Genomic DNA, 14,636 nt, shown 5'->3' with positions numbered 1-14,636 from the left:
GAATATTTATGTTCCCTTTGATGAATTTAAGTACTTGAAATGCTAACCTATGAACTGGACGGACTCCAATTTCTATTGGATATTATAAAGAAAAAAAATGCATGTGAAGTACTTAGCACATACCAAGTGCTTACTGACAAGTAAAAACAGTTAAGTGTGAGTAGCTGTAGTACTAATAACCAACCACACAAGCAGTATAATAACAGTAGGTTGTACAAGGTATGACAAGCACACTCCTGAATATTTCATATATCTTGCCTCTACTTTTTGTAATCACTTTGTAAGATCAGTATCAGTGTCACTTGTTTGGAGATGAAGCAGAAAATGAAGTTCAGGGAAGAAATGATTCACCCAAAGCAGTAGCAAGAGCCAGGACCAAAACCCAGGACCATCAGGCTCTAATTTTGTCCCTGTGCCCCTGTCTTACTATGTCTCACTGCCTCCTCCATATTTGAATATATTTTCCCTCTGAATGACAGCCAAAGGCATCTTTTTTTTTTTTCTTTTGATTATTCTTTGTCCCAATCTTCAAATATCAACCTTCTCAGGAGGTTTTTACCTGCATCCTTAAACACGCACATGCTCAACAGTTCATGGGTGTTTCTCTTGTAGTGAAAGTCCAGTTACATGCTGGGTATATGTTCAATCCAGTACAGAGAATCACACACTTGGAGGCCCACAGAAGCCAGGGGGTAGTGTAAATGAATGAACTGTGCCAGCATTAAGAGCTCTTTTCCACTGTTTTTGAAGTGTTGTCTCTCCTTGGGCTGGTTTCTGTCTTTACAATTTGGGTAAATTCATACATAGAGAAATATCTCTCGACTACAAGGAGAGCAGCTGCACCAAAATGACAATACACGGCAATGAACAGTAGGCATTAGACTGAGTATACAAAAGGAAGAGGTGGGACTCGCGGGCCAATGGTGGAGAAGTAGGGGGACCCGAAGTTCCCTCGTCCCTCAAACACAGAAGTGTTGAGGCCAAAGGACTCTGAATTCCAAGCTGGGCTGCAGAGGGACAGAGACGTCCCTAAGGACCCACCAGGACAAGCTGGTGGGCCATAGGTATATGACTGTGGGAGAGAGAAAACAGGCTGCGTAGGCAAGGAGGGGAGGGATCCCCTTCTGTGGAGAGACAAAGGGAAGAGAAAGAGAAGCTGGGGAAGCATAGGACTGTATCTGGACGAGAGGAAAACCATGGAACAGGATGGAGAAAGATCCAATCTCTAACCTCTTTGACCTCAGCCACAGCAATTTCTTGCTTGACATATTTCCAAAGGTAAGGGAATTAGAAGCAAAAATGAATTACTGGGATCTCATCAAGATAAAAAGCTGCTTCACTGCAAAGGAAATAATCAACAAAACTAAAAGGCAACTGACAGAATGGGAAAAGATATTTGCAAATGACATATCAGATAAAGGGTTAGTATCCAATATCTATAAAGAACTTACCAAACTCCACACCCAAAAAACAAATAACCCAGTGAAGAAATGGGCAGAAAACATGAATAGACACTTCTCTAAAGAAAACATCCGGATGGCCAACAGGCACATGAAAGATGCCCAACGTCGCTCCTCATCAGGGAAATATAAATCAAAACCACACTCAGATATCACCTCACGCTAATCAGAGTGGCCAAAATGAACAAATCAGGAGACTACAGATGCTGGAGAGGATGTGGAGAAACGGGAACCCTCTTGCACTGTTGGTGGGAATGCAAATTGGTGCAGCCACTCTGGAAAACAGTGTGGAGGTTCCTCAAAAAATTAAAAATAGATCTGCCCTATGACCCACCAATAGCACTGCTAGGAATTTACCCAAGGAGTACTGATGCATAGGGGCACTTGTACCCCAATGTTTATAGCAGCACTCTCAACAATAGCCAAATTATGGAAAGAGCCTAAATGTCCATCAACTGATGAATGGCTAAAGAAATTGTGGTTTATATACACAATGGAGTACTACGTGGCAATGAGAAAGAATGAAATATGGCCCTTTGTAGCAACGTGGATGGAACTGGAGAGTGTGATGCTAAGTGAAATAATCCATACAGAGAAAGACAGATACCATATGTTCTCACTCTTATGTGGATCCTGAGAAACTTAACAGAAACCCATGGGGGAGGGGAAGGAAAAAAAAAGAAAGAAAAAAAAGAGGTTAGAGTGGGAGAGAGAGCCAAAGCATAAGAGACTCTTAAAAACTGAGAACAAACTGAGGGTTGATGGGGGGTGGGAGGGAGGGGAGGGTGGGTAATGGGTATTGAGGAGGGCACCTTTTGGGATGAGCACTGGGTGTTGTATGGAAACCAATTTGACAATAAATTTCATATATTGGAAAAAAAAGACAAAAAGCTGCTTCACTGCAAAGGAAATAATCAACAAAACTAAAAGGCAACTGACAGAATGGGAAAAGATATTTGCAAATGACATATCAGATAAAGGGTTAGTATCCAAAATCTATAAAGAACTTACCAAACTCAACACCCGAAAAACAAATAATCCAGTGAAGAAATGGGCAGAAAACATGAATAGACACTTTTCCAAAGAAGAAATCCAGATGGCCAACAGACACATGAAAAGATACTCAATGTCACTCATCACCAGGGAAATACAAATCAAAATCACACTGAGATACCACCTCACACCAGTCAGAGTGGCTAAAATTAACAACTCAGGACACAACAGATGCTGGCAAGGATGTGCAGAAACGGGAACCCTCTTGCACTGTTGGTGGGAATGTAAACTGGTGCAGCCGCTCTGGAAAACAGTGTGGAGGTTCCTCAAAAAATTAAAAATAGATCTACCCTATGACCCAGCAATAGCATTGCTAGGAATTTATCCAAAGGATACAGGAGTGATGATTCATAGGGGCACGTGTACCCCAATGTTTATAGCCACAATTTCAACAGTAGCCAAATTATGGAAAGAGCCTAAATGTTCATCAACTAATGAATGGATAAAGAAGATGTAGTTTATACATACAGTGGAATACTACTTGTCAATGAGAAAGAATGACATCATGCCATTTGCAGCAACGTGGATGAAACTGGAAGGTATTATGCTAAGTCAGTCAGAGAAAGACATATATGTTTTCACTCATATGTGGAACTTGAGAAACTTAAGGGGGAAGGGAAGGGGGGAAAATAGTTACAAATAGGGAGGGAGGGAGGCAAAACATAAGAGACTCTTAAATACAGAGAACAAAGTGAGGACTGACTGGGGGGTGGGGGAGAGGGGAAAATGGGTGACGGGCATGGAGGACGGCACTTGTTGGGATGAGCACTGGGTGTTGTATGTAAGCGATGAACCATGGGAATCTACCCCCAAAACCAAGAACATATTGTACTCACTGTATGTTAGCCAATTTGACAATAAATCACATTTAAAAAAAAAAAAAAAAAAAAGGAAGAGGTGGGATGTATCAAATGGGAGAGTGCTTGCCCTATCTCAAGGAAGCAGCTGCTACTTGCCCGGAAGGTTCTGCCTCACCAGATCTGATTTTTACAGGAAGCCAGATATCTGGATCCTTAAGAGAGGCATACTGGTTTTAAATATTAACAACTAACGCAGATTTGAAACAATAACATGCGTGCCCCCAAAAAACTACCTGGAGGCTGTATTCCACCAGCAACCACCATTAGTAGTCTCTGTTCTCGATTTGGATTATTCTAATAAAAAGATGTTGACCATATTTTCCTATATTCCATATAAAAACTAACATCATTCTTTAATTCAAGTAAACACTTGTTGGCTAACTTCTCTGATCAATAGCCTATTGTTAGAAACTTTACTTTAAAAATGAAAATTACATTTACATTGCGATTACAGCAATAAATCCTCATATTTTATTATATGCCAAGCATATACCCAGAATCAGTTTTGTCTGGAGAGCTTACCTTCATGCATTCAGGGAGGTATTCTACCATTTCCATAACTGGACATTTATTGCTTGGAGAATAATGACTAAAAACCTTAAGGCATTCTTCCCATCTATTAAAAAGCAAAACAAAACAAAACAAAAAACAATGGTGATAGTAATAAAACAATCACAAGTCATAATCCATCTGTGCTACACCACAAAGATGCCAGTTGAAATTCAAGATTATACCTTTAGGAGAAACCTGAAATTGTTCCAATGGAACCAATAGTTCACGAATTAAGATCAAACCATTAATAGGGTCCTTGTCCACTAGTGGAAATTAGAAATGTGGGAAAATTCTAGGATGGATATAATCACTGTTCTTTTTCTCTAAATTCCTTCTTAAAAAGGTAAGCTTTTACCTTCTTTTCTCCTGAAATCATGAAATAGTATGAGCTGGTCATGCTGGGTAGAGATACTCACATTCACATATATACAATAGCAACGTAGTACTGAACATGATATATTTTTTTAATTTTTTCTAATGTTTATTTATTTTTGAGAGAGAGAGAGAGACACAGAGCGTGAGCAGGGAAGGGGCAGAGAAAGAGGGAGACACAGAATCCGAAGCAGGCTCAAACCCATGAGCTGTGAGATCATGATCTGAGCCGAAGTCGGACACCCAACTGAACCCCCCTGGCGCGCCTGAACACATGATATTTAATGGGTAATCCGTGTATATATATCATGTTGAATTAAACTACAAAATAACATGTGTCAAGTACGTTAATAAGCATGGATTCTGCCAGGAGATTACAGAGTCTGCTCCTTTCTTCCCTGCCATTTGTTTGGACATGATAAGAAGGTGCTTTTGATACCAAGGAGGAAATAAATCTCCAACAGGAAGTAAAGAAGAGACCATTTATCTCCAAGATCCTATCTATGTCATAGGAGACTACTTCCAAAAAGTACCAAACTTTCTGTTAACAGTATCAGTAAAATGCATCTAGAACATCTGCATAATCAGTGGCAAACTTCTGGTTGCACACTTGCATTGGCTAGTGTTTCAAAGGAATAATCATTGGTGACGGGTGGGTCTTGAGATTGCCCATGCTTAAAAACACAGGCTTATCTGTCTCGAATATGAAATGGCTCACCTCTGTGTCCACAACTGGGTGATACAGGGCCCTTGAGCATATCTGTGATTATACAGAAAAGTTTATGTACAAAAACTAGGACAAACTACCCTCCAACTTTATCATTAGAACTCCTTAAAATATGGCATAAAAACCCACAACCACAAAAGGTTATGTGTTAAGGGAAATTCCAATCGATGGCCCTATTAACAACCTGGATATACCCCGGAGAGGATTTTCACCAACATCCGTTTTTCACATTCGTATTGGCAAGAGAGTGTTGGCAGATTCAGGTTGAGCAGGGAAGAGTGTGCTAGACAATGACCATAGTGCCAGATACTACCCATGCCCGAACCCCATGAGTGTCACATGAGTGTTATGAAGGTGATCTATGCTCCCACGATTTAGAAATGGAAACCAAAAACCAGAGAGTTCAGTAACATGTCCGTTATTACCCAAAGAGTACATTAAAAACTTTATGTCAACAACTGATGTTTAAGAAATGTTGATTAACAGCTGAAACTTATTCTTTTTCTGTTTCCTTTCAGGTTATAAATCATCCCTTGTGCCAGAGGACACGAAATGACAGTGGGATAGGAAGAAAGCATACCTTTTGTTCTTGATGGTCGTAAGAACCACGTCCTTCCTCTTATTGTGAATTGCAACATGCAAAAAGGAGGCCTGCTGCTTGTTCAGGACGATGGCAGCATCGTAACTCAAAAGAAGTGCGACGGCTTTGGCATGGCCTTCCCTTGCAGCAAAGTGCAGTGCAGTGTTCTTTCAGAGAGAACAGGACACAGAAAATCCTGTGACAATGGCTAGTCATCCTTTGGCTATCGTACTGCTTTCATCTTTGAACTGCTTAAAATAAATTATTGACAAACCCAACTATTTAATACCAAAATATGTAAAATTTAAAACCAATGCTCAGAGTCAAGCATCGAATAAGGAGTTTCTAGTTCACACACGGGGTGTGTGTGTGTGTGTGTGTGTGTGTGTGTGTGTGTGTGTGTGTGTATGCGCACAAGCAATTCCAAGTGGTTGGTTTTACTTTGTTTTTATATTGGGATGATTCCGCAAGGACAAATGACAGACTTTCAGAGTAAAGATGTTGGAGTGAACACAGAATACTTCTAAGAGGTTTCTTGTCTTAGTAGAGCAATGATTTCCAGATGTTGGCTTTTTGTAGTCTGGTGAAATTTTTTAAAAATCAGGAATTGCTCTAAGGTTGCCAATCTTTAATTTGACACATAAAGACAACTTAAAAAGCAATAACAACCTTCTACCTCTATCATTTCATGAAAGAATGTGAATTTTAATACTCTCCATAAAAAGAGGAAGTATAGCAGAATAAAGGATAGTCTTTCAAATCAAATACACTTAGCTATATGAAAACATACCCCGAACCTCTTCATTTGTCTCAGTTCACCAGGGAGTACTGAAAATTTTTTCATCAATCTACGTAGGCCTGTGGACTCTCTGCGAGACTCAAGAGGTGTCTCAACATGCACCCACCTGTTAGCATTCTCCTTATTCTGTTCCCCTCTTACTCATTCCTCACTTAGCGTCTGCAGAGTAAGAACCCAACAAAAGACTATGAATGCAGCAAGGAAGGAAATAAAATGGCTGGAAAGGACGCTTTCATGCAATTTTGGAAGTTTCTTCAATGCCAAGACTTTGGGTAGGTATGGAGAACACAGTACATACCCCTTCTTCATCTAGCTGATCTGTGCACTTCATGTTAGTGTCAAGAATGACCTTCATGGTCTGAGTGTACCCGCCCAAGGAAGCATGATGCAAAGCAGTCCAGCCACTGTGGTCACTGTTAAGAGTTAAGAAAGGACTGTTCATTCACTTCTCAGATGAATCCTGGGAAGGAATGCCACCCATTTGAAAGGTGAGTCTGATGAGTACAAAAAATAAATGCATATCTGAGTTCTAGCAACTAAATATGTATTACATATTTCTAAAAATGAGCTAATTTCAAGACTAATGATCTTAAGTAATCTTCCAATAATGTGATTCACACATATTTTTTAATTTAGTAGATTAACATATAAAAGTATATAAACACAATAAACATCTGTGGGTGGGTAAAACTTGAGAAAACACATTTTTCAAGACTATAATGTACTTATACACACTACTTTAAATCTTGTTTTATTCTTTCGTTGAATATTGTATCAAAACTTTTCCATGATGGTGGTTATTAGTCTTCATGGCCACTAATTGCTGCTGCTGCTAATAATATTTTACAATACATGACCTTAAGATGCTTAGCTTAATGCTACTTCTGTTTCTAAGACTTCAGGACTGAAAAGATCATTCCTCCAGTGCTCTCAAAGACGCTTATTAATCCCTTTAGAAAACATCCTTTCTCTCACAGAAATTCAAGATGTAAATACAATGAAGCCTTGTCATCCCTCCAAATTACAGATGGAAAAAAAAAAAAAGTATGAGATCCTGACACAACTTAATTTCAGTGCTAGTGAGCACCTATTTTAGGTTGCAAGGGCCACCTCGCCATTTCAGTTGTGAGGCACTTAAGCAACAAATGTCTGGCCTGGATCCATTTGGGGTACCCCACGCATGTCCGCTGAAGGCAGAAAGGAACTGAGCAGAGCATTCACTTCTCAGCTGCAGCCCTACCTTGCAGGACTGGTGCTCTGATACAGAAGTGTGTTTCTGAACGTTAGCCTAATGAGCTCTTTGCTTCCACATTGGTAAAATTAAAAGATAGCTCACCACACTTCTATAAAACTTGGCTTTTTACAAAGATGTCATTTAATTATGCTATCTTCTAATTATGTTTAATTATTTTTAATTTGTTTTTGCTCCTTGTGTTAGACTTAAGTATAATGAAATTCAGGAATTCTTCATGTTTCGTGTTGTAGCATAAAGAGAGATTTTCACGTCCATCGTTCATCAGACAGAATGAAAAAGTCTTTGAATTTGTATGGGGTGTGTGTGTACATGTATCTGCATAAAAGGATAGTAGCATGACAAAGCAAAATATGAAGAATTGTGTCTCAAACTACTTTGCACCAAGCCACTTATTCTGTGAACTCAAATGAAGTCTTCAAATCTATAAACCTTGATGTCATTGTCAATTAGAAATAAGACTGATGTCCTGTTCAACATATGAAAAATCATGTAGGTTCTGACAATTAAATAAGATAGACAAAAGCACTTAGTGAGAAAGTTAGATATCATAACTCAGAATAAAATAGAAAAAAAGCCCAAAAATGGCTAATTAAAAATACATAAATATTCTGGTCACATATCCTTACCTGAGAAATAATGCACCTTTTTTCAGAAGAAGTTGAACTACCTTATCATGCCCATTTTTTGCAGCCAGGTGCAAAGGCGTCATTCCATGGAGGTCACCTTCATTCAAAAGCCTCGTGTCATTCATATCTTGCAGAAGCCTCTGACAGGTGTTGATACGCCCGTAACTTGAAAAAATTAGGTTTCATATTTTCAAAGCAAATATTAAACAGAAAGGAGGCACGCTCACAGGGTCAAGGTAAATGGACCCTTACCTGGCTGCAAAATGTAAGGGTGATTTCTTATCTTTGCTTTTGGAATGAATGGACACATTAAAGTCAAGGAGGTTATCTACAGAGACAGGAATCCCGTGTCTACATGCATAATGTAGAGGAGTACACCCGTCATCATCTTCATCCATTACCAGCTTTTTAATATGTTGCATCTATGGAAAAAATTAATATTCTAAATATAACTGTTCTCAAGCTCATGTAGTGTTTTTCAAACTATCCTGTAGGACAGAATTTTCCAATGGTCAATATGTACACCTTGAGGGCAAAAATATAAGTAACTCAAAGGTACTGGAGTAAAATTAATTTGGATGATGGTGCATGCTCTGTCTCCCTGAAATGTAGACTTCCATATTAAAGGTTATGCAAAGTCCTAAGAATAAGATGTGTACTTAATGTATTCAATCCAGCATTGCTACAGGCCACCCTCTTCAGCCCTCCTTTCACTTTTTTGTCCCAAATAACACTTAAGAACTTAATGCTAATGTGTTCCATTAGACAAAAGGAAGGAGATGTTAAAAATTAGGTTTACTTTATATTTATATGAATATTAAATTAAAAATTGAATGGAAAATGAGCACTTAGTCCAATCAATAAACATTTTTACTTTTAAACATGCAACTACAAGGATTTTTATTCTCAATTAAAGACTTTGACAATGTTAAAAATCTATTTATTATAAAAATATGGTGAACTTCAGATACACCTAATAGTCACTTGATAAGTATTAGCTGGTGAATATAAATACAGAGATAATGTTTCAACCTGTCAAGTGAAATATGTTGAATAGTTTTTTTCTTATTTTTTTAATGCTTATTCATTTATTTTGAGAGAGAGAGAGAAAGTGCATGCAAGCATGAGCGGGGAAAGGAGAGGGGGAGAGAGAGAGAGAGAGAGAGAGAGAGAGAGAGAGAGAGAGAGAGTCGGGCGGGGGCGGGGAGGGAGGGAGAGAGGGAGAGAAGAATCCTAAGCAGGCTTCGCATTGTCAGTGCAGAGCCCCAGGCAGGGCTGGATTCCAAAAACTGTGAGATCATCATCTGAACCAAAATCAAGAGTCAGACGCTTAACTGACTGAGCCACCGAAGCACCCCAAATAGTTTTTCTTAATTGATGATTAAGTATTATGAATTCACTCCCATACTTGGCTTTTCCACTGATATGTAATTTGTAATAGTTAAAATACTGATGGAAAGCTAAATTATAGATGGGGATATAGAGAGGGCACCTGGGTGGCTCAGTCAGTTAAGCGTTCAAATCTTGACTTTGGCCCAGGGCGTGATCTCACGGTTTGTGGGTTAGAGCCCCACATCTGGGCTCCATGCTGACGATGAAGAGCCTGCTTGGGATCCTCTCTCTCTGCCTCTCTCTTGCCCCTTCCATGCATGCTCTCTCTCTCAAAATAAATAATAAACTTAAGAAAAAATAGATGGGGCATATAGGAAACCTCTCTAACTTGAAAAATTCAACCCCAATGAAATTTATTATCATAATCATCACCATCATGTTGTAAATATTAAAATATGGAATTTTTACTTTAAAATAATTTTTAAATTCCAAAATGAGACTTCATAATAATAAAAACCGTAAGCAAAATCATTTTACCTGACCCAGTTTATGGACATCCACATATATATCTTTTACCTGAACCCAACTTGCTTTATGTAAATCCACATATATATCCATTACCTGCATAAACTCAGGTCGCAGATTTTTTAATCCATGAGGTTGCTGTACAGTCAAATGCAAAAAATTACGTCCAAGATGATCTTTTATGTCTACATGGGCACCTGTAAAAACATAATATAAATATAACTTCTACTCATTTATTTAAAGCATGACCTATGGTTGATTTTCAGTTTAAGAAAATCAAAGATTTTTTACTTAAAACTTTGTCAACCATTAGCTTACAGGAAACTTTATTTATAAATGAAAACTGTATTTAAAATGGATTTACCTCACTGCGTATGTGTGTATGTGTGTGGGGGGGTAGAGAATCTATGATTTGTTGCATTAATTAATGTAGGAGATCTCACCTTTTTAAAGCATAAAATATGAAGATGGAGAGATTAGATATCAAGAAAAAAGGGACAGTAGTTATCTTCTTTGTTATCTTTACATCAGGTAGTACCTACAGTGGAGACAGTTGCAGTACCTACATCACAGGATTAATCATTGAGAGAATGTAGATTAAATGTTCAGCAGCATGCACACAACATAAAACTTGCTTTATAAATGTCATCTATTATTGTTCGAAATTATCTTTTTAAGGATCACTCCCTTACTGAACTTACAATTTTTCTAGACAGGGCAAGTGTTCTATTTATCTCTGTATTCACAGCACCTGGCCCAATGCCTGGCACATGATAAGTGGTTAATAAATGTTTAATATCAAATTAAGTAGTAGTTGTAAAGCTTGGCCTGGTCCCTCATGGTACCTTTAGACAGTAGCAAATTTACAATATTCCAAGATGCAGAAGCAGTTGCTAATATAAGTGGAGAACGTCCTTCCGAATCAGCGCTATTGATATCTGCTCCCTAAAATAAAGAGTTTATGAACAAATTAGCTTACAAACTGCAATCTGTAAATAATGTTAATTCATTGAAATAAAGTGTCCATATATGGCTAGCATTCAAATGTATAACTATATAACTACTTGAAATCTCCCTAGAATTCATATCTTGTAGCATCAGAAATCAAGGCATTCTTTTATAATTTCAACAACAAATTATCCCCACGTGTTAACCTTTTGACTGACATCTGGTGACAGATCAATGTTATTACCGAAATCATAAAACTAAAATCCTTTGACCTATACCAATAGTTTAGTTCTCAATGTAAGAAAACATTTTTAAATATCCATGATAGGGGCGCCTGGGTGGGTCAGTCAGTTAAGTGTCCGACTTTGGCTCAGGTAACCATCTCACGGTTGGTGGGTTCCAAGCCCCACATCCAACTCTGTACTGACAGCTGGGAGCCTAGAGCCTGCTTAGGATTCTGTGTCTCCTTCTCTCTCTGGCCCTCCCTCACTCACACTCTCTCAAAAAGGAACATTAAAAAAATTTTTTTGAATATCCATGATAAAAAAATCATCCATATTTATTGCATATAGGATTTTTTAAACATTCACAAGAAATAGTTCACTTAAAAAAATCTACTTCATCTAAAATAGATGAACTTAAATAACTGAAGTAATTCAGATCCTCAAGTAAAATTTTAGTCAAATATCTGATAAAATGTATACTTAAAAATCATATAGTACAGATAGATTTTAAATTAATAAGTCAATATTTAACATTATGTGCTACGGTTATAATATTTTGCAGGACCAGAAACAAAAGCTTAAAAAAAATTCATGGGAAGAATTCTGTCTCTTGGACAGGGATAAAATAGCTTAAACTCCGACTCTGGATATTTCCCTGTTCTTTGGGGACCAATAAATACAGATGATGACAGCACCAGTACCCCCTTTGAAAGCCTGATATTGGTTAGTGAGTTCCTGCTACAGTTCTCTTGCCAGGCAAAGACACAGCTGTGTTCGCAGAAAACCACGCATGACAAAACTATGGCATATAATGAATCTTTCCAGGATTCCTCTATGTAAATATCACAATTTCAATAGTTGCTATTGACAACAAACGCCTGAGGAACACGACAAATGGAACTACATTCATTGCTGATATGGTGGGGCTTAAATACATACATCATGTAGTCATCTGTGTAAGTGACCTGTTAAAATTTAACTCGAAAGTCAACTGAGTACACCTCTTAGAATGAAAAAGATTGTGTGCTTTCAGTTGTAACAAACTCTGGACAGTATTTTTCTCAGTTTCCATCCTTGGAAAGACGGCGCTGAGGCAGCCGGGGTGGAAGCTTACGGAGAATGTGGAAGGTGACGTGTACTGCTTGTCCTGTGTCCCTCTCCAAGCTGCTTGTGCATGAAGAGTCAGCAGAGCTGTGAAGCCTAACACTCCTCGAGGACTGCTTCACAGAACTGTCCTTGCTATGTACCCACCAACTCCCAACACTAAAAACACGGGTACAGTTTCTGCCCAACTTGGTGGTAATGAAGTCCGGCCATTATGGATTCATATATAACATACTCTATTTGTAAATGCGTCAGTCATCTTTTTGTAAACTTTTTTTGCTGATAAGCAACAAAATTTGGCTTAGTTTTGAAAATACATTATGTAATTATATGATTTTCTAACTGTAAATAGTAATAAAACAAAAAACTGTCTATAGAATAGTTACCACTGAAATTAAGTAGTCTGCCAGTTCATGGTGATCAAATAATGAGGCTCTGCAAAAAGAGAATGATAAGCATATTAAAGTACTACTGATATAAATATATAAAATAAAGCTATACTATACTCAAAAAGTTTATTTACATTATCACTTAACAACATTATAAAATGCTAGAAAATCAATAGCCTTTCAAAATTTATAATTGATTGTGATTTAGGGTAACATTTTCAAAGTAATAGTAATCGAGAAAGTTCAAACACATCACAATATTTTCTTCCTCATCTTTTAGTAAAGTGGTTATGTCCTCATCAAATCATCTTGAACATGTGAAGTGAGTAGTAACATCTGTCCTAAGAGCTTAAAGTAAACGACAAAAGAACAGGCTGTTATCACTGTGATCATGGGGGAAAAAACAGTTGCATGCAAGGTGCATCTACAATTCACCTGCAATATTCAAAATGCCCTCTCTTCACCAAAGTTAACAAAGCATTAGCTTTCCTAAGGTTTTATGAAGCCATAAACAAATTATGGGGAGAACTGAAGTCATTGTGGCATTATGTCATAGCCAGTCACAAAATGACATTAATAAAGCAAACCAAAGTTTTCAATCTAAAGTGCCTCCATAGCAAATGTTAATGCTAATAATTGAAAGCTTATGTTTTGTATTAAAATATAGTTTCTTTGTCCCTATTTAAGATTATCTCATCTGTTCTTAGCCTCATATATAAATTTCAGAATCAGTTTGTCAGTTTTCACCCCAAATTCACAAGAGGTTGTTTTATATTTAAATTACATTAAACCTGTTTAGTAATTGAAGGGAAATGAATAATAACATTATGAGCCCCATATGATTTGTTCTTGTACCCCCCCTCCCCCCAGTCTAGAGCTTTGCTACTCAAAGTGTGGGCTGCAGAGGAGCAGCACTGGCACCACCTGGGAGTTCATTAAAAATGCACATTCTCAGTAGATGTTAGCATTGAGGCTTGGAGAGGTAAATGATTTGCCAAATGTTACGTAGCCAGGTAGGGCTGGCACCCCATTCCCCTTACTCCAAAGCTTATTGTTTCAGCCAGAATAATGTACCGAGGTCTTTGCACTGTGGTAAAAAAAGAATTCTAGCCCAAAGAACAAACCTTCCTTTGAAGTTCAAGATAAACTCCAAATGTCACTGGCTATTAGAAGGATATTCCAGGATTCTAAATCAGTATTAGGTTAATTAGAATTGGACTGAATTGGTCCAAGAAATCTATAGCCAATCCAAGGTGAGTATGTCCAACTAGAGTAGTCACCAAGCTAAAGACACTTATGGGTAAGGTGAGTGGATTTTTTCCTTAAATAATTCCTTCTTATGCATACTTGTGCATTAAAGCTGTGATCTAAATGCACACATTTTCACTATATCCAGATCATTGGGGTTCTAAATTGGATATAACCTGGAAATAGTTACAGAGTTTTAAAAAGTTCCTAAAACCATCATGAAGAATCTGATGTAATCTGGGATATGAACTGGCATGAGGACTTTATAAACTACCCCCATGATTCTAAGGTGCAGCAATTTGAGACTCTCCAGTGTGGACGTCAATCTATCTTTTGTTTTTGTTCTGATCAGCCATTTCATATCACCAGTCTTTTATTCCAAATGCCAATTTGTTTTTAATAATCTGTCATCTTAATCTACTTATTTTCACATAGTTGATTATTCCTTCCTTTAAATTTCTGAATATTTTAAATAGCCTTATTTTCAAATCATTTTCAGCTTGCTCTATTATTTCTATTTCCTTGGAAGCAAATTACCCTTTCGTTGATCTTGCTGTCCTCTATAAATTTTCCTCATTGCTA

The 14,636-nt window shown here is 37.7% G+C and overlaps 1 protein-coding gene and 1 long non-coding RNA gene across 2 annotated transcripts in view; one reads left to right on the top strand and one right to left on the bottom strand.

Moving 5' to 3' along the window:
- The window catches only part of LOC123586071, a 46,002-nt gene extending 39,361 nt beyond the window's left edge, over positions 1-6,641 (top strand). The window contains exon 6 of the long non-coding RNA XR_006706586.1: positions 5,543-6,641. This is a non-coding gene — a long non-coding RNA (uncharacterized LOC123586071). The remainder of the gene's footprint in view (positions 1-5,542) is intronic.
- The window catches only part of TRPA1 (transient receptor potential cation channel subfamily A member 1), a 55,191-nt gene that overhangs the window by 21,412 nt on the left and 19,143 nt on the right, over positions 1-14,636 (bottom strand). Inside the window, exons 8-15 of the mRNA XM_045454928.1 lie at positions 12,804-12,852; positions 10,987-11,086; positions 10,238-10,338; positions 8,537-8,706; positions 8,285-8,449; positions 6,702-6,816; positions 5,605-5,771; positions 3,896-3,989 (exon numbers count right to left, since the gene is read on the bottom strand). Coding sequence (XP_045310884.1) covers positions 3,896-3,989; positions 5,605-5,771; positions 6,702-6,816; positions 8,285-8,449; positions 8,537-8,706; positions 10,238-10,338; positions 10,987-11,086; positions 12,804-12,852 — 961 coding nt within the window. The remainder of the gene's footprint in view (positions 1-3,895; positions 3,990-5,604; positions 5,772-6,701; positions 6,817-8,284; positions 8,450-8,536; positions 8,707-10,237; positions 10,339-10,986; positions 11,087-12,803; positions 12,853-14,636) is intronic.

Source organism: Leopardus geoffroyi, chromosome C3 (genome assembly GCF_018350155.1).
Source record: "Leopardus geoffroyi isolate Oge1 chromosome C3, O.geoffroyi_Oge1_pat1.0, whole genome shotgun sequence".
In the NCBI taxonomy this organism is placed as follows: Eukaryota; Metazoa; Chordata; class Mammalia; order Carnivora; family Felidae; genus Leopardus; species Leopardus geoffroyi.
This window is presented reverse-complemented; position numbering and strand designations above follow the sequence as displayed.